This window comes from Nelumbo lutea, chromosome 8, assembly GCF_056320005.1.
Source record: "Nelumbo lutea isolate HS-2025 chromosome 8, American lotus-T2T, whole genome shotgun sequence".
NCBI lineage: Eukaryota > Viridiplantae > Streptophyta > Magnoliopsida > Proteales > Nelumbonaceae > Nelumbo > Nelumbo lutea.
The window spans coordinates 53,539,517-53,565,756 of NC_142691.1; the positions used below are offsets into that span (position 1 = coordinate 53,539,517).

General features: G+C 39.5%; 1 protein-coding gene, 1 long non-coding RNA gene and 1 pseudogene across 3 annotated transcripts; 2 read left to right on the forward strand and 1 right to left on the reverse strand.

Moving 5' to 3' along the window:
• The first annotated feature begins 4,808 nt into the window (after window positions 1-4,808).
• LOC148844210 (uncharacterized) lies at window positions 4,809-5,472 on the forward strand. Its single transcript, XM_088956728.1, has one exon. It carries the CDS (start codon window positions 4,849-4,851, stop codon window positions 5,371-5,373), a length of 525 nt encoding a protein of 174 aa, XP_088812854.1. The 5' UTR covers window positions 4,809-4,848; the 3' UTR covers window positions 5,374-5,472.
• Window positions 5,473-6,194: 722 nt separating this feature from the next.
• On the reverse strand, window positions 6,195-7,913 carry LOC148844211 (uncharacterized). 2 transcript variants are annotated; one of them, XR_016102876.1, is made up of 2 exons: window positions 7,076-7,913; window positions 6,195-6,464 (listed from the first exon to the last, which is right to left on the reverse strand). It is a non-coding gene; the product is annotated as an uncharacterized LOC148844211 (long non-coding RNA). The 2 variants fall into 2 exon arrangements; XR_016102877.1 differs by having other exon boundaries at window positions 7,014-7,913.
• A 1,448-nt stretch (window positions 7,914-9,361) lies between these two features.
• LOC148844212 (putative receptor-like protein kinase At1g11050 pseudogene) lies at window positions 9,362-10,648 on the forward strand (annotated as a pseudogene).
• Window positions 10,649-26,240: the final 15,592 nt, after the last annotated feature.

A 26,240-nucleotide genomic window follows, 5' to 3' on the forward strand; every position in this document is an offset into this window, starting at 1 on the left:
CATATATTGTCTTCACTTATCCTTTTCTTTTTTTATATATAAATTTAGAGGAAAGGCTTAATAATGATTCAAACAGATATATATATACCTACATGCATTTACCATACCATATATAAATAACTGAATTTTTTTTTCATATTTTCCATTCTTAGAACGAAATTGTGTACAAAAGTTTTTCTATATCATACTTTGACTATATATACATATATTTTTCTGACCATGCTTCAATAATGCAACTCGTTAATTTCATCCTTCACCCACCGGAACCCTTGTATTTTTTTTTTTTCCTTCTGTTCAACTTGCAGTCTTCTACTCTATGCCTTCAACAAACTAGGCATCCTTCTGTCGGTCCAATCTTTCACATACTTTATGCCTAAAATTTCCAGCTAGCTAAGTCACCACATGGACCAGTACTGAACCATGACCTTCAACCTCATCAGAATCAACCTCACTGTTTGATATTTAGATTTTAGAATTGTTATATTTGATTTCTTAATTCTAACGACCCATCACCATCATCGCTGCCGTCATCATATCTCATCTTCATCCGACCCACATGAAAATAAAATATAAAATCAACTATCTAGCTTCGGCTAAGAAATGGGTTTGTTCGTTTTTAGGTCTCAGAGAGATTCTTCTCTTAATCTCATTAATTAGTGGAAGTTACAGTTGAGTGACCTCTTCTAGCTTATGATTTGCTTTTGAATATTCAAACAGTTTCTTTTTTCTGAAAAAACAAATATGAGTATTCATAAAGTTGACTCCATTCAATCACTTCCTTGGTCCCAAAGAATCCTCCCTTTCAAAAACCACGAGAAAATTGACACAGTAGTTCTTAATTCTTATTCAAGCCTAAAAACAATTAAGAATTAAGATTGCTGCTCTTCTGGTTCATAATGCATGCATGTTGCATACTTGCATAAATCTCTCTCGAGTTGTTCTGTTAATAAATCATGTTGATCAGGCGGCCAGGATAACCCAATTTGTGAGGACATGCAATGTGATCCTTCCACGTGGACTCTTTCTATTGGATGACCTAGAATTTCATGGCCATCGAAGTTGTAAACGCAGATCAAATTATATGCATGATTGGTAGTGGTCCATCACTCTGATTAATTAATGAAAAAAAAATATAGATAAGTAGATAGATAGATTGATAATAATGAGAGTTTGACAAAAGCATATGTATTGGCTGCCAACCTAACACAACTCGATCTTCTTTTATGTGGGCTTGGGACTGGCGATAAAAGACAAACTCACACCAGTAGAGTTATAGATAGATAGATAGATCTTGTAGCAGATTTTGGCTTACGTTTTGATAAATTTTCCTTGGTCTCCCAGACATGATCACGATAGAAACTAGAAAATATATGACTATAACCTGGCTTTTTTATGGTGATAACCCATAAGCAGAATTCACACTATTGGCTATAGATTCGACCAAAAATTTAGATTAAGTTATTTCACAGAGATCCAAAGCAGGAAAAGTCATTCTTAATATCAAATTGAAAATAATTCACTATTTGAAAACAAGTAAACAACAGGTGTCAGTGATAAGGGAACTGCAACTTGGCAGCTAGCCATTGTAAGTTGCAGCAAATTGATTTTGATCCAAACAAATAAATAAAAGTTTTGCTCAATTATAAGTGCTATCAACTATCAAACTTGCACCCATTTATAAAACCATCACTACGATGGCTCACCAAGTGAATGGTCTAAATTGGTAAGGCGGTATGATATCTTATGATCTCATCGTTTGATCTTTGATGAGAGTAAGTTCTTTAATTACCCACACAGTTTAGAAGTTGGGCTGTCATGTTCTTAAGCTCCTAGTGGGCTTGGGCTCCAAGAAATTTGCCCCTATAATACTACATCTTTCTATAAAATAATGAGTTTTCTTTTCTCCCCTCTTTTAAGCCACATGCTGGGGAAAGGGGTGGGACCAGTGGGATCAGGATGGCAGGCAAGTGAATCAGTGATTCACTGCCGAATTGTATAGGATGTGCTATGGCTGTTGTATTAAGTTCTTTGGACTGAACTGAATTGGCCCTCAATCCAACGAATCCTGCTTTTGTTAGCTCTACATACATCACACACAAGCGTGCCTATACACAATATCAGCTATTTAAGTATGCAAGTATTAATCTAGTTGGTATTTGCTTTGATTCATCAACGTGAAAGTTTTCAAGTTTCGGTAGGGGCGCCTAATGGGCTTGATTGGGCCAACCACAATTACTACTTAATGGCACTATAGTCAATCACACGTCCGTATTATTATACTAGTGGAGGTCTATCCTGCTTGGGCTTCAGGCTAATAGTTCCAATGTTGACCCAGCAATGGAAAATCACTTGGCTGTAGCCCAGCCCAGCCTCAACAAGTCAAAATGAAAGTGACAGTTTTGGATTTTGACTGACACCAAATAGAAACTATCTTTCTTGAGTTCATGACAGAGTTAAATAGACGTCAAATATAAACAAGAAGCTTGGATTAAACCTATTGTCAACCCTTGTATGAGAGAGTGTGACGAGACCAAATTCATATAATGTATCCCGTTTTACAATGTTTCAGCTTCTGTGAGAGAGAGAGAGAGAATCTTCTTTAATTCTTTTTTTGGTCTCTGAACTTCAACAGTTTTAGTGTCATAATGTCATGTGAGCAAACGGAGAAGTGAATGGTGTCATGTGACACAGAAGAAGTGAATAAGTCTGGTAAACGCTTTCTAAAACCATAAATAAAACTTGCTTCCCTCTGTCCTTACCCAACGCTGAGGACATCACATGACTTTTGCAATCATCAAACCGTCCAAAATTAATAACAGATCAGTCCCTTCTCTCTGCATCTGATAATGAATAATTTAATCTGAAACTTAACCTCAGTTTAGGAAACTTTATATCAAAATTGTACGAATGTCTTTACTACTTGACCCTTGACCAAGTATTGAGTTCACATTATTGCTTATTCTTTAATGCAAGTTGGCCAAGTGATTCACATTTTATTTCTTCATTTGATAAATCTCTGTTTTCTATTCAAACATTTCCACCCAAGGTTTTCAAGGAAGCACTGAAAAATTGCTGAAAATGACCAAAGTTTTTGTTTCCTTGGCACATTTAGCAATCTCTGGGGATTAAATATATTCATGGGGATGAAGGTAATGATTTGAGTAATTGTTGTTCTTTCAATTCAAAGAACTTGATCCCACTGAGCTTCCATCATTTTCTCTTATGTTCAGAACTGTTAGAGAATAATTAAGGTCTAAGTACTATCAGATTTTAGCTAGCCCACGTTATTTGACCCCCAGTTTTGCCAAAGAAAAATTAAATTTGTAAAAACAATAAATATTAATTCAATAACCCATCTTTTCAAGGATTTTCCTTTTTTTTATCTCTTGCATCCTAATAATTACTGTTGCAATGCACTGAACCTTGACTGAAACTCTGAAGAGTCATTGACGTATCATATTTCAATGTTATTTTCAATATCTCAATGCAGTAGAGCATTAATTGTGCTCTAATTGCAGTTAAGCTACCATCAATCATCACATAATGATCTGAACTGAGTCAAATCTCCTTATTTTTATTAGTTTAATATATTAATCAGCAGCATTATTAAGTTATAATTATAATTTAAAGGCAAATATGTAAAAGAAGTGAAGTTACAAAGTAACAAATGCTCTGCTCTTTTTCCCTTTACCTTTATGGAACCAGAAAACGTTTTATTATTTTGTTTTTTTTTTTTTTGAGTTTTTCTTATTGAGAGCCAATTTACATTTTTTTAATAATTTCCCTTCTTCAGTAAATGCTCCCAAAATGTAAATTTTGTATCTGTCAATGACTCAATACTAGAAAAAGTAAGCAAGATGGAGAGCAAATAAAAAGAAAATGGATATGTAACCTGATTATTAATTTGTTAAATAAAAACAAACAAAATCCTAATAAAGAGTACTAAAAACCAAGAAACCATGAAAACATAGAAATAGAGAGAATGAATGGAAACAAAGGATTAATTAAAACAAAAGGGCATTTAAGTGATTTAGTGTACGGAAATGGGAATGTGTAATTTCTATAACCCAATACAATGGGCATTTCACATGGAAACCTATTGGTTGCCCACCTTCCACGATCTTCTAAGCACCCAAAATTCAATAACAGACAGAATCACAGAATACTCAAAAGGGTGATTAAAAAAACAAGGCAATTAATAACATTATATAGCAATCAAACTGCAGATACCAAGACAAAGCTGAGAACTAAATTATTCAGAGAACCAGATCCCCTATGGACTTTGACTGTTGAGACAGTTGGATCGGAAACCAAAGCAATGAATAAGACAAGGTGAATAGGTTAGCTTAGAGACACAAAAATGAAGATACAAAGATGGTAACAGAAAAAGTGGCCCAAACCCTTGAAAAGATTTTATGAAATATCACTACTGCTAGTCACCTATAATTTAATTGCGCCAACCCTTGACAAGATTTGAGCATTGAAGTAGTTAGGGAATCCCAGCATATAGGCAAATGGAAAGGGCTTACCGAGAGAGATTAAGGTAGTAACAGAAAGACAGAAACCGAGAGTGGCCCAACTTCAAAAGATAAATCTGGAAACTACTCATCTAGGGAATAGAGACAAAAAAAAATGAAAACTCATCATGGGTTTTGATTCTTAAGGCAGTTAAAAAAGCAACCGACGTAAATATATTAAACGGCATATAATTACAGAAATATAATATAGCAATCAAAGTTCAGAACCTCAAGCATCCCAACTTCTATAAATCTCCAAACCACCTACTACAACTAGCCATCGAACAAGGGAAAAACTAAAAGCTAACACACTCAGTCTTCCAAATTTTCCATGGATTCCAAGAAGTCCAACAAGATCAGTGATATAGTTAGGCTTCAACAGCTCCTCAAGAAGTGGAAGAAGCTAGCAAATGCACCAAAGAATAGCAGCAAGAGCAACAGCTGCAACACCACATCCAGCACCAGCGGCAGTGGCAGCAAGAGCATCAAATTTCTGAAGAAGACGCTCTCTTTCTCCGAGAGCTCACTCTCAACACTCTCAGGTGACACCGTTCCAAAAGGATTCCTTGCTGTTTGCGTAGGAGAGGAGATGAAGAGATTCATAATCCCAACAGAATATTTGAGTCATAGAGCTTTTGGGATCTTACTGAGAGAAGCAGAAGAGGAATTTGGATTCCAACAGGAAGGAGTATTGAGGATTCCCTGCGAAGTCTCTGTCTTTGAGAAGATCTTGAAGGTGGTGCAGGATAAGAAGGAAGTTTTCTTCATTAATGAACATGGATTTGGAGGAGAGAGTTGCTCATCAGAGGCCGATCTAGCTCAATCTCACCATCCTCAGAAACCAATGTGTAGATAACTTTTCATTTTTCTTTTCTTTTTTCCCTTAAAACTTCTTTTTTTTCTTGAGGCAATGTAAGAGAAGAGAAGAATCTTAAATGAATAATGTAGCTTCTGGTAGCAGAGTCAGAGTTGCTACTTGGAAATTAATCAAGGATCCAAAAGTTCTTCTGTCCTCTATTTCTAATCGTAACTTTTGGAAGATTTATAACATCACATCAAATGATATCTTATGCCAACTTTTTCCAACTCATAATTTGCTTGTATCAATGATTGATCTTTCCTTTCTTCTAATACTTTTGGCTGAATTTTTGGGTAGTTGAGATCCCTTGTTTGTTCAAGCCTAGTTGTCTGTGTACCGGGCAAGTGAAAACATATGCATGTCTAAATCAATGTAGCTTCTCTTTTCTTCTCCTTTAAGTCTGTTGGTGGTACAAGTCTCAATGGCAAAGCTAGACTAAGAGCTAAAGTCTGCAATTCTTATGTCAAGATCAGTTTAAGAGCTTCAAGAGTACCCTATACCTATTTATGGAGGTCAACTTCCATCCCAGAAGATTAAACCGTCCTCTTCTCAAACCCAAATACTCTCCAAAACAATTTGGTTAGATATTGGAGTTGAAGGGGTCATCTAACTCTGAACATATGATGCATATATATCGAGAATAATTAGTAAGATAATACAAGTGCTAGTGTTGTTTAATCCAATCTCTTCAACAGTACCATCCAATGTCCTCCCATAAAGAAATTGAAGTATGTTTATCATAGTTTAATATGAGATTATTAATATAATTAATGCAGTCTTTCGTGTTAAGCTAAAGGAATCATTCTAATAATGCAGCATTAAACTAAAGAGGCTAACATTATTGTAGATTAATATATTTATCCTTCACATCACATGTAAACTCCATGTTTGAACATTAAACAATACAATTAAAACATTTATATTTTGATTAACCCATCCAATTCTAATAACTTGCATATAGAAAAAGTCACCCATATGTTTCCATGCAGCGTCCAATGTGTAAACAGTTCATCAATCATCCACGTGGCGTCCCATTTGTAATTTCTAGTTGTTTGCCAAGTGTGAACACCAAATTCCTCTTGCCATTCCTAGACCCAAATTAAAAACATAATTAATATAGTTTGTATAAAGAGTCCAGCTAAAGAAACCATAGTATTACAGAGACAGGATGAACAAAGTTTACATATCTATTGAATGAGCTAATGCACAATTTAGTCTTATCTGATTTTGATTTCTTGATCAATTGCTAGACCTGGTCTTTCAGCACACAGACCAGACTGCCTGGGTGAATGAACCAAGACCCAAGAGGCCAAGACCCATTCCCCTTAACAATTCTATCTGTTCTGACCTAAGAACCACTGCCAAAAAAACGACCTAAGAACCACTGGACCAATTGGTTGAGCCATTGAAACATCAGCACTGCCAAAAGCTTCCTCTTTGATTTCTTTTGTTGCACCAAGGCAACTTCATTCAATCCAAGGTAATGATAAGTCATCTGGCTGTGTTTGGTTTCAAAGAGGGAGAACCCTTCGAGTGGAAGTCAACTAACCTAAATTACAACCATCCAAAATTATAGGTCAGTTAATCAGATGGTTGATTTTCATTTGGGAGATATCCTAATTCAGAGTTTCGAATACCTTTCATTGGGAACAGTTACATGACATCTGAATTATCTTACATCAAATCCGTAGATCACTACCTCCTTTACTTCTTGTTCTTCATCTTTTCTTGCCTCTCGAAGCACCTGAGCAGAATCTTCTCAAAATCCTCTTCTTCGCAGGGAATTTTAAGTGAGCCTTGTTGTTCAAACCCAAATTCCTCGGCGACTTTCTCCATCAGAACCCTAAAATCAGGCATAGACAGATAACTCGCCGGAATCACAAACCTCCGATTCTCCGGGCCCACATAAATCGCCAGAAAACCTCTTGGAACCGTCGGGGAATCGCTCTGATATCTGCGCAGCACTGACTCCCCCAAACTCTCGTCGGATTCCAGAGAGTTGCCAATTCTTTCATACCTCATAGGACGTAATAACCTACTAATATCTTTCGGAGACCGGATCATCTCCCCGATATCCATCCTCATTCTTCTGCTATGCATGTGTAGCTGTTAGGCTTCTAAGAATGATTCGAGAAAGATGAAAAGAAACTTTCATGGATCAGAAAATATTTTAAAATTCAAGTCGAAATTGGAATAACATTATTCAAGTAATGCTGTAAACTCAACGAAATCAATCTTCTAAATAAAAAATGCAAATCAGAAAGGAAAAAAAAAAAGAAAAAGAAAGAAAATATTCAATTGAAGAGAAAGAAGTTTCAGAGGAAAATTTCTCTCCCGTTCTCTGCGAGAGAGGGAGGAAAAGCGGAAACGGAAACCATAGTTTCTCTCTGACACCACCCTCTCCCTGCGGCCTCTTCTTAACAATTCTAACGTGCACTGATGGTATTCGTGCGTACGTTAGGATTTTCCGTTGCTGCCAAATTTAGAATGGAACTCGGAAGCAGGAAGCTCCACCATGGCACCAATTCTACCGTTCTAACGAGTACTAGCTAACAACGTTCGACTAAATTTGGCGGCATTTCTGGCCAAAGAGGGTAAATTCAATGTGCTTTTCAGGGAACATGGAAGTTTCATGCTCCTTCATTAAACCATGTAGATTTTCAGCGATAAGGAATCCATGATGGACAGACATTTCATGATATCGCATGGTGGTCCACCTATTGGATGGAAGTGTTTACACCGTGGACCGTGGATCTGTGTCACGTCGGGAATAGATGTTTGAGAAAATCCATGGATTCAAACTGAAGGAGCCAAATTTTTTCGCGGAAAATACAGCGAGGCTCCAAGGAGCAGAATTTATGAGGGGGATAAAAGGTAATAAGTATGGTAAATGTTTGGTTCAGTTCTCATTTTTATCGAAAATGAAATTTTAAGGGTCAATTATCCAAAATGAAATTTTAAGACTATGTGTGATTTGAAGAAAAAGTTAGGAAAATGAAGGAAAAGACAGGAAAACCAATACAAGGGTTTTAAAGGTTTTCGTATCTTTCCCTTTCTTTTCCTACATTTTCCTTCAAACCAAACATAGTCTAAGGGTAAATTATACATAAATACTTTGAACTTTGGGGGTAGTGATAGATAGGTACCTTGAACTTTTAATTGCAACACTTGAGTATTCTGAACTTTCAAAAATAGACAGAGGTTCATCCGTTAATATTACATAATGCCAAAAATACCCTTATCATGTATTTTTGAAATACATATTGACGACGGCATTCTCTAGTGATGATTTCAGAAATGCATGATAAGGACATTTTTGGTATTATATAATGTAAACATAATTTTACTCAAAAATACATGATTTCAAAAACACATGAGAAATACATTATTTTATTCAAAAATATCCAATAACATTACTCCCTATGATGATTTTCCCACATGGATAGCAAATAATATATTCAAATTTTCTGACAACGGCATTCTCTGGTGATGATTTTATTCCATGAAATGATCTCAATAATATACAAGAAGGGTATTGTTGGCATTATGCAATGTTTAACTGACGGAATATTAATGGATGAACTCAATTGTATTTTTCAGAGTTCAAGGTACTCATGTGTTGCAATTGAAAGTTTAGGCTACCTATCTGTCACTACCCCCAAAGTACAAGGTACATATTTATAATTCACCCAAATTAATTATATGAATCAAATGCTTTTTTCCTATAAATGAATTCTTTTTACCCTACCGTGTTAATTATCATTTTTCAAAAGAATTTTGTCCATAATGAGGGTAAATTTTCTGACAATTGTCATTGCGGTTAAGTGCTAACGAAAGAAAACCAAATGTCAAATTTGCCAACTTCTTCCTCTTCAATGGAGCAGGTCTGTTTCATTTCCACCGTGACCGGTGCCGATATCGGCAGCAGCAACGGCAACGGCATTCACAAAAATCAGGTGTTCACAGAAATTACAGAGAGAGAGAGATGGGATTTGAACTGTTGCTTCTAACAATGGTGCTTCTGTCCTCTGCAGCTAATTACAGTGTAGTCTTAGCCGCCAGCAACACCTCCACATACCCCATGGACATGGGCTATGTGGAAAGAGTCCCATGGGACTCCTCATCGTGCTCGAGCTTCCCAAGGAACAACACCAACTGCTGCCAGACTCTGCTCAGCCTCTTCAGCATTGCTTTGGCTGTACGCCTCAAGGAGACCTCCCTCTTCCAGCTCCCCGACATCCCCACTTCCTCTGCCTGCATATCCGACTTCCAGTCCAAGTTGGATTCTGTCTCTCCCTTCTGATCTCACCTCAGTCTGCTTCAGCCCAAGCCAGTTCGTTGCAAGCCACCAACTCTGTGCCGGTATTAATACTAAACAAGACTGGCTCGACAAGCTTGGGCCCTCCACTGCACTTGACACAGCGTGCCAATCTGATCTCAGCATCGGCACCACCTACGATGCCTACGTCGCTACTTTGTTCAAGGTTCAGAACAGACTAGTTTCCATCGATGGCAATAAAACCCACTCCGTTGATTGCTTCTATTTCATAGTTCTCTATGCTGCTACTTTTGTGAATGAGTATGGACCCGAGAGCATGCGAGCTGCCTGTATATTAAAAATTTTCTTTCTATTCTGTTTCAGCAAACAATTGCAGAGAATATATACAAAGTCTGAGTTCGCTCCTTCTTGCGAGGATCTCGGCTAACCAATAGGTACAAACTCCTAAAAGAATAATGAAAACAAAGACCAAAACCAACTAAAAGATAAGAGATAAGACTCATACAGAAGATAAGGTTTACAAAAGGCTTAATACCCTCCCCCCCCCCTCAAGTTGGAACATGTAAATGGGAAATGCCCAACTTGGCAAGAAGATGTTCGAATTGTTCAGCAAGTTGCTCGGAAGTTCAGACGTAGGAAGGCCATATATTCTCATTCTGGATTTCACCGTGGATAAAGTGACAGTCTACTTCAATGTGTTTAGTCCTCTCATGGAAGACCGGATTCGTAGCGATATGCAAGGCTACTCGATTATCATAGTATAATCGCATAGAGTCAGGATGACCAACCCCTAATGAATGCAACAACCCTTTTAACCATTTCAATTCACATGCAGCGGTTGCCATAGACATGTATTCCGCCTCAGCTGATGATCTGGACATTGTAAGTTGCTTCTTTGTCTTCCACGAGATAGGTGTTTGGCCCAATAAAACAAAGTATCTGGTGAGAGAGCATTGTGTTAGTGGACACCCAGCCCAGTCAGAATCACAGTAAGCATACAAGTGAAGATCACTGTCAGTTAGAAGGAAAGTTCCCTGTCTCAGGTTACCTTTCAAATATCGCACCACACGTAAAGCCGCCTCCCAGTGTTCTTCACGGGGGTTCTATATAAATTGAGCGAGCACATGCACACAATAGGACAATTCAGGACGAGTAATGGTCAAGTAAATTAAACGACCCACTAGCCTCCCATAACTCTCTGGTTTTATCATCAGAGAACCATCTACCAGAGCTAGTTTATGATTTTGTTCTAGGGGAAGTCCAGCTGGCTTAGCTCCTAACAATCAAGTTTCTGATATGATATCCAAAGCATACTTTCGTTGACAAAGAAAAATACCTTTCTGACTTCTAGCGACCTCCACTCCTAAAAAATATTTCAAAGTTCCCAAGTCCTTCATGTGGAAGCATTGGCTCAGATACTTCTTAAATCTCCAAATAGCATTGCCATTATTTCCAAAGATGACAAGATCGTCCACGTAAACCAAAATATTCAATTGTTCCTACTTCCGTCGAAGCATAAACAAAGAGTAATCAGATTGTGACTGGGTAAAGCCATACTGTCTCAAGGCTATCGTGAGTTTAGAAAACCAATAACGAAGGGCCTGCTTCAAACCATAAAGCGACTTATGCAGCTTGCACACCTTTCCAAGTAGTCTTGAAGCAAATCCAAGAAGCATCTTCATATACACTTCTTCTTGCAGATCTCCATGAAGAAACGCATTCTGTACATCCATCTGATGTAGTTCCCAGTTTTTAGCTGCAGCAACTGCAAGGACTGCCCGAACTGTAACCATCTTTGCCACAGGCGCAAACGTTTCATTGTAGTCTATCCCTTCAACCTATTTGTTTCTGAATATCATCAAACGTGCCTTGTACCGCTCTATTGTGCCATCTAAGTTGTACTTTATTTTGTAGACCCATTTACTTTCGAGAGCCTTCTTCCCTGGCGGCAAGTCCTCCACTATCCATGTTCTATTATTCTCTAAAGCTTCAATTTCCTTTCTCATTGCCTCTCTCCAACGAAAGTCCTTGACAGCCTCTGAATAACTCTAGGGCTCATGACTAGCTGTGACAGCTGCTAAGAAAGAGCAGTGTCGCAAAGAAAATTTATCACAATTCACATAATGTGTTATAGGATAGGGAGTACTTGAGGAGTGAGATTGGCGAAATGAATTGGCAGAATGGCTCAAACTGTGGTTGGAACACCATGTGGTGTGTATGACGTAGTCCTTGAGACAAGTGGAAGGATGCTTCACTCTATGGCCTTGTCCAAGCTACTCATTCCCTACATTCGTTACTTCCATAGAACCCCCCCTTACATCATGCTCCCCTTCATTATTTTCACACCTGTCGCTTTGCTCTGCCTCACTTATGACCTCACAAGTACTGTCTCTTTTACTTTCACTATCTTCCTCGTCATTTACTTCAGTCGCCACCTGGTTATAATCAAGATTACCATCATTGTGTCCGCGTTCGACTTGTTTTTCTTCAGTAGCATAAGGAAACTCAGTTTCTGAAAACACCACATCCCTAGAGACAAAATATTCATTGTTTTCTAAGTCATAAACTCTCCACTCCTTGCCAAAGGAGTATCCTACAAAGACACAATGTCTGGCTCTACTAGCAAACTTATCCCTAGTACGATTTAGGCTTAGCGCATAACACAAACACCCAAACGTTCGTATATGTTTGTAGCTTGGTTTCTGCCCATACAGCATCTCATACAGTGATTTTCCCAAAAGGAGAGTGGAGGGGGTCCCATTGATCATATAACCAGTTGTCATAACACACTCTCCCCAAAACTCAATAGGGAGATTAGCCTGAAATGTAAGGGCTCTAGCAACATTTAGTATATGTCTATGCTTTCTCTCGACACGTCCATTCTGTTGCGGTGTTTCAACACATGAGGTCTGATGTATTATACCTTGCTCAGAAAAATATTCCTTCAAGCAAGTAAATTCAGTACCATTATCGCTTCTAACTATCTTCACCAATTTATCATATTGGCGTTAAACCAGAGTGAAGAAGTTCCGCAGCATTTTGCCCACTTCACTTTTGTCATTAAGTAGAAAAATCCAAACGGCTCGCGAGAAATCATCAACAATAGTCAAAAAATACGAGGCACCACAAGACGCCCGTACAGAGTATGGACCCCATAAATCACAATGAATAAAATCGAAAGTCCCTTTAGCATTATTTTCACTAGAATCAAATATACCTCTTGTCTGTTTGGCTTTTGAACAAACACCACAAATCCTATTACTACTACTACATCTAATGTTCAAATCAGGAAGAAGTTTAATTACTTTCTCAAAGGGATGACTCATTCTCTTGTGCCATAACTCGTATGAAGCTTCGACCTCTACTTTGTGAACCTTGCTTGAGTACGCACCTTTGAAGCAGTAGAGCCCTCCACGTAGTTCACCCGCACCAATCACCATCCTCAAAGTGAGGTCCGGTATAACACAAAACCTATTAGTGAATTGGATATTACAATTTGACTCCTCTAATAATTGCGACACAGATATCAGGTTACAATTCAAACGAGGAACATAAAGCACATTAGTAAGTTACATGTGTTTATTTAAAATGGCGGTCCCTTTCTTTATTGCCATGACATGCTTTCCATCGGGCAATCCAGCCTGCCAACTAGTCACGGTCTCGGTATCATGCAAGTGACTCAAGTTCCTGGTCATATGGTGTGAAGCTCCTGTATCAATTATCCAATTCATACTTGTCAACTTCTCATTTGTGTTGGATTTGCAAGAATTCAAGAGATTAAGAAAAGTGGACTACTATTCATTAGTCAATCCACCGAGTGTTGTACGATCTCCCTCTGTCGCGTGAATTGGTTCAGAGGTTTTCCCTACCACTTGTGCAGCATTTGCTCTCTATACGCCTCCACGTCCATGACCAATTTTGCCTTGTGTTCCTCGACCTCGAGCTTTCCCACTTCCAGTAGATCTCGGCCGGTCACCCCACCAGTCCGGGTAGCCAATGAGTTGAAAGCAACTCTCAGCCTCATGTCCTATTCGTCTGCAGTTTGTGCACACTCCAGACTTCTCTTTTGTGTCGTGTCCCGTTCTTTTTGTGCCACCTTCTGCTTGCGCAGCAAAGCTCATCGCCTCTCTTTTTTCTTCTTTTCCTCAGGTCACGGTTCTCAACTACTCCTCTTGTATCACCATGGCATAGGCTTTGTTCAAGTTTGGTAGCGGATCGGTGCCCAGAATATTGGAACGCACTGTTCCATATACTGTGTCATCCAAGCCCATCAGAAACTGATGGACTCTTTCTTCTTCCCGTCTCTTCTCCAGCTTTGCAGCAATGTTGCAGTTGCAGCCCGCACAGACGCATGTCGGAATTTGCTCGTAATTAGCAAGTTCTTCCCAAATTTGTTTCAGTTTGCCATAATATGTCACGATTGGGAGACCGGCCTATTTGTTGTTCGCAGGATCTGCCTTGAGTTGCTGAATTCTTGACCCATTGCCTACTGAAAACCGTTCTTTGATGTCATCCCATAGATCATTCACGGCCTCCATATACGTGATCGTAGAACGCAGGCTCGGTTCTATCGTGTTGAGGATCCATGAAACCAGCATCGAGTTTATAGTCCACCAGTCTTCCAATTCCGGTGAATCATTTGTGGGCTGAGATATAGTCCCATCAAGAAATCCGATCTTCTTCTTGGCTCGGAGCGCCATCCGCATTGCTCGAGCCCATTCTTCGTAGTTATCTCCTTTCAATTGAACTTGGGTAATTATATTACCCGGGTTGTCATTGGCAGTCAAGTAGTATGGTGAGACTACCTTTCTTCTTCCGCCCTCACCTTCATTCCGCTTCTCTCTTCCATCCGCCATGATCGATCAGTCAAAGCAAGGTTTCTTCTTGGTTTCAACGAAGAACAGATACCAGCTTCGACAAATGGAAGTAAATAGAGTTCTGCACAATCCTCAGAGATCTGCTCCACGAACAGGGATCAGGAATGATCGAATATCGCAGATACCAGCTTTGGAAGTAAAGAGGGCTCTGCAAAAATCCTCAGAGATCTGCTCCACGAACAGAGATCAGGAATGATCGAAATTTGCAAACTCAGAAGGTTGTGCGACAGTCGAATGTTCCTTGCTCTGATACCATGAGAAACTTCAGGTTGAAGGAAAAGATTTTCTTTCTATTCTGTTTCAGCAAACGATTGCAGAGAATATATACAAAGTCTGAGTTCGCTCCCTCTTGCGAGGATCTCGGCTAACCAATAGGTACAAACTCCTAAAAGAATAATGAAAACAAAGACCAAAACCAACTAAAACATAAGAGATAAGACTCATACAGAAGATAAGGCTACGCTAAGATAAGGCTTACAGAAGGCTTAATAGCTGCCATTGGCCATATCTACAGATAGCAAGAAGCACTCGGCTCTTGTTTTCGCCTTGACTGGTGCTGGAACTACTGCTTTCCTTAGGTCTTGCTTTCTGGGTTTGTATCTTTAGTTCAAGCTGTGGAGGAGGAACGCGACTAATTTGGAGGAGACCAGCTCCAAGCGTCGGCTGCGACCTAACATTGTGTCAATCTGGTTCAAGATCGGGGAGCTTGAAAAGTCTACAAATAATTTCTCATAGAAGAATTTGATTGGATGTGGTGGGTTCGGTGTTGTTTACAAGGGGACCTTATCAGATGGAACTCCTGTTGCTATGAAGAAGATCATAGAATCAGATTTTCAATGATCATAGCAATAGTAGCTGGCAATCTCTCAGTTGGCCTCAGAGAAAGAGCATAATCTTGGATGTGGCCAAGGGGCTTCTGCTTTTGCTCTCTGCAGGTCTATGTTGGATTAGGCATCAAAGAGAGAATCGGTGGAAATCGACAGCAACAACTCTGTCATGGGAGACAGGGTTCTTACTGAAACTCCATCGCCCACTAGCTTCGATTTGATATTTTTATAATTTTTTTTGTCACTGGAAAATTCAAAAGATCTCTACGGCAGGTGCTGGCGGTGCTGCTAGCGGTCGCTCAAAACCATTGAATTTAGTGTGAGTTCAGACCCTTTTGGACTCAAGGGAAGTTCAGCTCAGATGAGCTTCTAGCTGAGGTCAACAATGGCAGAAAAGAACATTTCTACCTCCATTTCCATGGCTCCTCTGTTCTTGCTCTGCTTTTGCTTCTCTGCATTGTCTTCACTACATAGTAGAGCTTCTGGGTTTGAAAGGTTAAGGTTTTAATGAACCAGCATCTCTTTTCCTTTTCTTTATTTTATTTTGAAATTTTGAATAAGTCACCGGTGAAAGTGGTCGGATACAGATGACGACAGTGGTGGCGATGGCAGCGGAGAAACAGGGAGTGAAATGGTTGGAGAGTGGTTCATTGTAACTGCCACCGGGGAGAGGGATGGTGAAGAAAAATGGAGAGGGACGTTCGGGAAAATTGGGTTTTGAAAAAAATTATAAATCACGTCGTGTCATGTGTATATGAATTTCGATCGAACATAAACAAATATTAACAACAGGGGTAGAGCTAGTCAATTGTCAGAAAACTAAAGAGTACCACAAGATAATAGATAAATAGTAGGAATACCACGTGTCATTATGCAAAACAGTAGGAGTAGTTTAAGAGATTTACCCTAAAACAATCACTCTACCCCCTAGCTCGATGACTCCACCCATGGGCAAAAAGATTTGTTAATGCCTGTTTGGGAGTGCTTTTGGGACGTGGGCTGTGGTTTCTAGCCTGCTGAGCCTCACACTTCTAAAGTTGTGTTTAGTGAAAATCTAGAAAGCTAACATGAGCCTTCCGCACTATAATCACGATTATAATCATTGCGTTTAACCAAAGTGCCTCAATGCAATTCGCCTCCCAAACAAGGTTTTAATAAACCTAAATGGGCCCTACATGCAATTCGCCTTCTTCCCATGAATGATGATATCAAGTACCGGAGATGTTTTCATTGCATGACTACAATGTATTGTAAGATTGGTATGAGGTTCGCTCCATAAGGAGCAAATCCAATCTTAACATAACCACTCAGGTGGAGATGCTGGAGATGTCCACCTTTCTCAATCTTCTAAAGCTTTTTTACATACTGATGTGGCAGTTGTTTTTATTTTCAACTGCTCCCATATACAAACTCTACAAAAGACAGAAATTTAAGTAAGGACAATATTTTATCAATCCACGTACCCAACATTAATGTGTTTGGTTTGAAAGAAAAAAAAAAAAGAAAAGATGGGGAAAGCTTTACAAATTTTGTACAGGTTTCCCTTCCATTTCCTACTTTTTCTTTTAAACCAAACAGCCTAATAGACTAAAAGATTATTTTCATTCTAGATCATTCACAGTGCCTCTGGCATCCATATGACAAATACATCTTTCTATCCTTGATCTTTAGCAGAATAAAACTGCTCCTAGATCCGCTTCAACATGATCTTGGATTAATTCCATCTAAATTTGCACATGTAGTCATAATAAAATTTCTTGAATTACTATAAACATAGATTGTTTTTGGAATCGCCACTAGTCGATGAAATGTGAACCATTAAGATTTATCTCTTAGAAAAGGTTTAAATGATGATTATAATGATACAATACCAATAAAACAAAATTCATAAAGGGTGACTTAATTAAAAGTGAAAAGTGAAAAGTGAAAACCAATTTAAACTATTGTATTCTCCTACCATGGTGTGTGATAAAAACTTGTTTGCAAACAAAAAGTTAAATAATATAGCAATTGACAATTAATACTTTATTAATAGGAGTTATACATAGATTGAATGACATAGAGACCAATGCCATTTCACCCATGCCATATGTCGATCTCTCAAAATAGTATATCTGTGAAGTGATGGAATGGTATATTAGTATTCATAGAGCCCATTCCACTTTGAATAAGATTTTGTTCAGCAGAGCTTTATGCTTAAATGTACTAAACACGTGAGTCAGCCATTTGTGACGAACTAGTCCAAATCAAACCCGATCCTAAGACCTTAGACTATGTTTGGTTTCATGTAAAAATAAAATAAGAGAGAAACATAGGTTTGAGGCAAAATTCTTAACAACTTTTGTAAAGTCGTTATAAACTTTTCCTTAACTTTCTGTTTCTCCCTTATTTTTTATTAAACCAAACGTAGCCTAACTGAAGAGCATACCATAGCTGGCATTAGAAGTGACCAGCCAACCTATAAGAGCAATACTAAGACCTTAGAATATGTTTGGTTTCATGTAAAAATAAAATAAGAGAGAAACATAAGTTTGAGGCAAAATTCTTAACAACTTTTGTAAATTCGTTATAAACTTTTCCTTAACTTTATGTTTCTCCCTTATTTTTTATTAAACCAAACGTAGCCTAACTGAAGAGCATACCACAGCTGGCATTAGAAGTGACCAGCCAACCTATAAGAGCAATACTAGAACAATGAGAAGGGAATGACTCGATCAAGAATGATTGGTCTCTTGAATCATTTAAATAGAGAAATTACAAGAGGATAACTATGTACAGAAGATAACAATTACAGAGTTAGAGTTTATCTAGGAAATTATCAGAAGATAAGCTACATAATAAAGAGATAATGTGATCAGTTATCTAGGATAGTTATCCTAAATAACCATGATCAGTTATCTAGGATAACTATCAGAGATAACCATCTCAGTTACAAGTCTATCATAACTACTGAGATACTCTAACATCCCTCTACAAACTTGGCTGCAAGGTCATGAAACCTTGTTGATGGCAGAGATTTGGTAAAAACGTCTGCAATCTGATCATGGCTGGGAATGTGATTGATCAGTAGAAGGCCAGCCGCAACTTTTTCCCGTATAAAGTGAATATCCAATTCTATGTGCTTGGTGTGAGAATGGTGGACAGGATTGGAGGAGAGAAAGTTGGCACTCAAATTGTCGCACCAGATGACAGGTGGGCGATGGAGCTTCAATCCAAGCTTCGTGAGTAATATCTAGAACCAAAGAATTTCAGCGGTAGTAGAGGCAAGAGTACAGTATTCTGATTCTGTGTTGGAGAGAGAAACCGTGGACTATTTACGAGAGCTCCATGAAATCAGATTATGACCCAAGTAAACACAGAAACCTCCTTGGGAGCAACAATCAACAGGGCAACTAGCCCAGTCAACATTAGAAAAGGTTTTGAGAGACAATTTTGGAGAAGTATGAAAAGTAATGACATGATCAATTTGTTGGACAATTTTTGTATGCCCTTAGCTTCAATCAGTTTTGATGTACTTTTGGTATTTAATGTAAATAAATGAAGTACATGTTTGATTCATTATTGTATTATACTTCTATGTGTAAGACCCTAAAACTAGACACTTAATGAGACTTGAGTTGGTTGTAAATGTTCACAGCTGTTGGATAAGTCCAAGGAGATTTATCCTGCCAAGGAAAACACTAGTGTGTTGTCAACTGTTGAGGTGGCTTGTCTCAGCCGCCAGTGTGAGACCCAAAGCGCATGCAGTGTAGGACTACTTGAACCCTTGAACCGGACCAGATTTCCAATATTGCCCTGGACCTTGGAGATTGATGGGAAAAACTGGAAAGTTACACCTGACCCCTAAACCCGATTATGGTACTGCACTAGGTGTCAGATTGGGCTATCTTTGATATGCCAATCAGTGAGATCCTTAGCGGGGGTCAAAACCTGGGTATGTTGGGACAATCTGAGAATTCATCTGAGTGGATGATCATAGTGACGGGATCAGCCCCTTTGTCGGACAAAGGTAAAGATCGGGGACGCACTCTTTGATGGAAACCAAACTATCGGCAGTTGATTTCAAACGTTGGAATTTTATTTTGCAAAATTTATATATATGATATATATTTAAGTATGGTTTCAAAATTGTTTGCAAATGGTTTTAATTCATGGGATCCATGTAAGTAGAGAGTGCAGCACTGTTCCTTGTAGCCAAGGGAGAGGTCCTCTCTTGTCGGGCAGTGCTTAATCATTATGGGCTGAGAGGTTAAGTGTAAGGCCATTTGAGATGATATCTGATGGGCTAATCTTGCACCTACCCACAGTCCCTGGGTTTTTATAAGATGGCTTGGCCTAGGGACCACTTAGTGTAAGTGTTGGGCCCATAGGGTCCATGTGATGGGCTCAGGGGGTTCATTGGGCTCTCCAGTGAATTCGGTCAGACTTTGTAACAAAGGTTGGGCCGAACCCATGTGGCTGGTGTGTAGATCAATGCTTGGGTCCCACGCCATACAAAAAACCCCAACTGGGCAGCAGTTTGGAAGACTTTTGAGCACATAACCTTATTGGGCCTAAAGCCCATTTCTAACTGGGCTGATTTGATCAGTCATTATTAAGGGGTGGATCTGAAATTAGGATGAGCCCAAAAGCTTATATAGTCTACAGATAGGATTAAGAAGAGTCATAATCTAAATACAGATTTGGATAAGGGCAACTCCTGATATGATCAGGAAACCCTTTCTTAATCATTAAGCAACTAGAGGAAACCCTAATCGAATTACATGAATTCGAACCCTAGGGAGACAATACATACACCTTGCAGTTTTGTGAGATAGGATCTCAGAAACCCTAGAGAAAAGAAAAGCAGTTCGCCATCTATTTCTCTAGTTTTCCTCCTGTTGCAGCCGCCATCCATCTGTCACGGTTCTTTTTCTCTGTTAGAGAAAGATCAAGAAAAGTTCTTGATATCAGTCTTTCTTGAAAGGCTGATTCGATTTGGTGCTCATTACCATCCAAGGATTCTTGTGAAGGATTCGGTGTGTGGGACGCACCCTACTGGTTCTGTTCCACAGTTGCTGTGTCATCTTCAGCAGGAGCAGATCTTGGTTCCTTCTTTGGGCGTGAACACCAACTTTGGGAGAAATTTTTTTCTCTGGATCAGGTATAATTGCTCCCTTCACTTTTGGTTCAGATCTGGTTCGGTTTTGGTTCAAATAGGATCCTTGAATCTTGATTCTAAAATTAGGGAATGCGATTCCCAATTGAAAGGCAGGTAGAAAATTTTTGAAATTCGCCCACCTATTCCGCAACTGTTTTGGCATCCATGCGATGGATTCTACCATCCTTCAATAGTATCAGAGCCACAAGTTCGAATCTTGAACCAAGAATTCAGATCTGAACCTACACAATTTGGTAGAAGTTGTTCTATCCGGGTGTTGCGCAATTTGCTGTTTTATTTCAAGAAACGGTTTCTTGTTGAGGGTGATTGATCTGAAATTAATTTTATTAAATATGAAATTTATTTAGAATGGTTCTTGATTTATTTCTTGATTTAATGGACTATTCGTACCTGGAGATCAAAGTGCAGAGTTGGCGCAGATTGTCTGCGCATTCCTTTTGTAATTTCTATTCAATTCGATCTGTAAAATAATTATTTTTTTTCTAGACCGAATGTATAGGATTCAATCAAGGATGTAATTAATAGAAATAGGATTTTTATTTTATTTTATTTTCTTGATTGAAGATGGCGGCGGCGCTGGAGATTTGCAGATGGAGGGATCGCATTCCGCGTTTTGCAGTTTATGAAACTGCAACCCTAGTGACTAACCTCTGTTTTGCAGGTGGTGCGAACAGTCCATATCTGATTTATGATTGTCTAAAAATCAGAAATATTAATTTCAGATCTTTCCTTAATTAATTCTTGAATTGAAAATCAGTTTCGGACCATCTCGAACCAGATTGGACCAAATCTATTTGGACTGAATCTAGTGTTCGAAAGGGGACTGCTTTCAGTCCAATTTTCTCACACTACCAGGCCCAAATCTGATATTCAATTGCAATGATTAATTCAGCATAACCTGTAAAGCCTAGTTTTAAAAGGTTAAAACTGCAAAAAGCCCATTTTGTAAGAAAAGCTATATGGGCCGAACTGCTAACTGCTAACTGCTATTCAGCCCATATACCTAGATGATATTAATTGTTAATATTGTGTTTTTGTTGGGCTGATTAATGGGCTTTACAGCTAGTGATTGATTGGATCAATTCTTCCATATCATGTGATGTGTGGATGTTTGATGTGCTGCGACCATGGGCCATAAGCACTTGGCCCATGATGACTCGTTAGTGGCTCTTGCGCACACCATGGCTGAATGCACATCATTGCCATGGTGTCCCATAAGGTCATTGGATGACCCCTCCTTTCTTGGTGAGCCCCACAACCCTGAAAAGGGAAGCGTGCGGAAACCCTAGCCGATTTAGGCCTACTAGAAATCTGACTTCATGAAAGTTAGTGGGAGCCACGTTGGTTTGACCTAAATTAGAAGTAGAGCGTAATTTTGTTCCCTCCGATAATATGAGTGCATGTGATAGAGAGATCCATATGATAGACTCTCTAAAGGCCTTCCATCATTAGCACGATGATGGGTCCTTCGGTAATGAGGAAATGCACCATAAAATTGGGTTATCCATTTGTTGTTGGGTCTGTCAGAGTGTTTCATAAGATGATAAGGGCGTCATAGACCGATGTTGGAGGGGCTTCACCAGAAAATGGAAACTCTTTCATGATACCATGGCGTAACCTAAATATGATGGATGAGCACTCACTAGACAGAAAGGTTTACTTGAAAATGGCTCGGAACCTTGTCTGACAGAGGCCAAAAGGAAACTCATACGATGAGTGGATGTGATCCATCGCAGAAAGGTGGTGGGGTTATGCAGCTGAATCAGTTGGCTCCATGCACCCTATGTGATTTCCCACATTTCCAAAGACATTTCGTCGTCTCGTCACTGAGATAGGAGGGAAATCTCAAAGATGAAAAAATGGAAATGGAACATAGATTAAAAGCCATATCTATGTAGATAACATGAATCAAACTAAAGGTTGTGGACTAACGTTTTGCTATTTTACCAGAAAATGGCAAATGAACAATTTACTAAGTTGCTTGACGATAACAAGCTTAAGGGAGTCAATTATAACGACCGGTACAGAAACCTTATGCTGGTCCTAGCTTCAGAAAAATCGGATAAGGTGGCTAAAAATCCTGCTCCGGATCATCTGGGGGACAGGGCTTCTGAGGCCCGAAGGAGAGAATACCAGGAATGAGAGTATAAAAACTCCCTGGCCCACTGCTATATCATAGCCTCTTTGGACAATCCGATACAGAGACAGATCGATTAGATCGAACTCGCCAAAGACATATTGGATAGTTTGAAGACTATATACGAAGAGTAGAATCGTTCTAGTCGACAAAAGGTCCTAAAACAGTTCATGACCGTGCAGATGACTAAGGGGCAGCAAGTGCATGACCATTGTCTTTGGATGATGGGCTACATAAACAAGTTGGAGGCCCTTGGTTCTGGGCTAGATCTGGTTACACAAATCGATGTTATTCTCAACTCTCTTCCTCCGTCCTTCAACCCATTCATTATGAATTATAATATGAACAAGCTGAATGTCAGCGTCCAAGAACTCAGCAATATGTTGCAAAGAGTTGAGGAATTAATAAGGAATGATGAGCCGATAGTCATGCTTGTTGAAGCTGACAAATCTGGCAAGAAAAGGAAGGCAAAGAGAAAGCCTCAGAAGAAAACCACCAAATCTAAGAAACAAAAGAAAGACAAGGCATCTGATGCCTATTACTTCTGCAAGCAGGTCGACCACTGAAAAATGAATTGTCCTACCTACCTAGAATCTAAGAAAGGTACTTTCGAAACTTGTTTCATGGAAACTAATTTGCTAGTAACTTCTGTGTCCTGGTGTGTTGACTCCAGGGCTTCAACTCATGCGTGTAATTCACTGTAGGGGTTCAAAGTAAGCAAAAGGTTGAGTGAAGGAGAAGTGACACTATACTTAGGGACTTCTGCAAGTGTTGCAACTACAGCGATAGGAACCGTAGAATTGAATTTTAGAGAAGGGATTCTTGTATTGAAAGATTATCTTTATGTACAAAATCTAAGAAGAAATTTGATTTCTATTTCTAAACTATGTCTGGATGGATATACTATCTCTTTTAGTAATAAGATTACTATCAAAAGGAACAACAAATTCATCGCATGTGGGAAACTGGAGAATGGTCTCTATGTTCTACATCCTTCTCTAGAAACTAATCTAACCAAAACTATATCGGGCGAAATCCCTAAGAAAATGACTCATGAAATGGTAAGTCCCATGTGCCTGTGGCATTACCGACTTGGCAACATCGGTATTGACCGAATCACAAAATTGGTAAAGGATGATCCTTTGGGTTTTCTAACCATAGAAGACCTTCCCACCTGTGAGCCTTGCCTTAGAGGCAAGATGACAAAGCGGCCATTTAACGGTAAGCCTGAAAGATGTACAGGCACACTTGACCTTATATATAGTGATGTATGTGGTCCCCTGAGTATTAGGACACGCAATCAACACGTGTATTTCATCACCTTAACCGATGATTTCTCACGATATGGTTACGTGTACCTAATGAGACATAAATCTGAATCTTTTGAAAAGTTCAAAAAGTTCAGACAAGAGGTCGAGAAACAGTTAGGGAGAGAAATTAAGGCCCTTCGATCGGATCGAGGTGGCAAGTATCTCTCTAACGAATTCAGGGACTACTTGAAGACCAATGGGATTATCTCACAGTTGGCTCCTCCTGCAACACCCGAGCTTAACGGTGTTTCGGAGAGGAGGAATACGACATTGCTTGACATGTTCCGGTCACTTCTCACACGCTTAGAATTGCCCACATCCTTTTGAGGATATGCATTGGAAACCGCAATTTACGTGATGAATAGGGTTCCAACCAAATCGGTTCCAAAAACTCCATATGAACTATGGACCGAAAAAAACCAAGTGTTAGACACTTGAAGATTTAGGGTTGTCCTACGCACGTTAAAAGAACGAGTGCGGACAAGTTGGAATCCAAAACCAGCCATTGCCTGTTTGTAGGCTACTCAAAGGATTCAGTGGGTTATCTTTTCTATGACCCAAGTGAGCAGAAAGTGTTCTGCAGTCGAAATGCCATGTTCTTAGAGATGGATTATATCTTGGACACTCATCGTTAGGAAATAGTTCTTGATGAGGAGAGCTCAGGATCAGTAGGAGATGTCCTACATGTTCCAGGTAGTGACCAACCTAGAAGATCCACCCAGGTATCCAGGTCACCAATCCGTTATGGTTATGACCAGGATAATTACCTAGTGGAAGCCTTGACTAGTGAGGAGGATCACATGATTTACGCGGAAGCTATGTTGGACATAGATTCCCAGAAGTGGGTGGAGACGATGAGAGCTGAGTTGGACTCGATGGAGGCCAATGGAGTCTGGACTCTAGTAGATCTGCCCTCTGGGGTAAAAGCAATTGGTTGCAAATGGATTTATAAGAGGAAGAAGGGCCTCGATGGCAGGATTGAGACCTACAAAGCTCGTTTGGTGGCGAAAGGGTATATTCAAAAAGAAGGTATCGACTATGAGAAAACCTTTTCGCCTGTGGCCATGCTTAAATCCATTAGGATCTTGCTAGCTATAGCAACATACCATGACTACAAGATTTGGAAAATGGATGTCAAAACCACGTTCCTGAATGGAGATCTTAGTGAAGATATCTACATGCAGCAGCCGCAAGGTTTCATTATTGCTGGTCAGGAACACATGGTATGTAAACTTAATAGATCCATATATGGACTTAAGTAGGCTTCTAGGAGTTGGAACATCTATTTCGACTTTGCCGTCAAATTGTTTGACTTCGAGCAGAATCTGGATGAGCCATTTATTTACAGGAAGTCCAGTGGAGATAAGGTCACCCTTCTGGTGTTATATGTGGACGATATCCTACACATTGGGAATGATGTAGGAATGTTGACTTCGTTCAAGGTATGTCATTCGCAACAGTTCTCCATGAAAGATCTTGGAGATGCTTCATATATACTAGGTCTTCGACTCTATAGAGATAGATCAAAGCGGATAATTGGATTATCCCAGGCTGCTTATATTGACAAAATTGTCAAAAGGTACAGCATAGAGAACTCCAAGAAAGAAAACCTTCCTTTCAGGCTCGGAGTCACTCTCTCCAAGAAGATATCTCCCAAGACTTTTGAGGAGATTGAGGGCATGAAAGACGTTCCCTATGCCTCAGCCGTAGGGAGCATCATGTATGCCATGCTGTGCACTCACCTTGACATTGCTCAAGCGGTGAGTGTTGTAAGCAAGTTCCAGGCCAACCCAGGGCAGGAGCATTGGACAGCTATGAAGAATATACTTAAATACCTTCGAAGGACAAAAGAGTTTTGTCTGTTATTCGATGGTAGTTCACTGCAAATTCTGGGGTATACTGATGTCGATTTCCAGTCGGATCTAGATGATAGAAAGTCTACATCTGGGTATGTTTTCACGATAAGATCGTGTGTTGTTTGCTAGAAAAGCAGCAAACAGGGGTCCACGACAGACTCCACAACCGAAGCTGAGAACAATGCCGCAAATGAAGTTGCCAAGGAAGCTATGTGGATGAAGAAGTTTGTTCACAAATTAGGAGTGGTTCTGTCTAGCACATCACCCATCCCATTGTTGTGTGACAACAATGGAGCGATCGCCTAGGCTAAGGAGCCTTGGGCCCACTCGAAGTCAAAGCACATCGAGAGGAAGTACCATGTACTGCGAGAGATTGTTGGTAGAGGGGACGTCCTAATTCATAAGGTAGCATCAGCG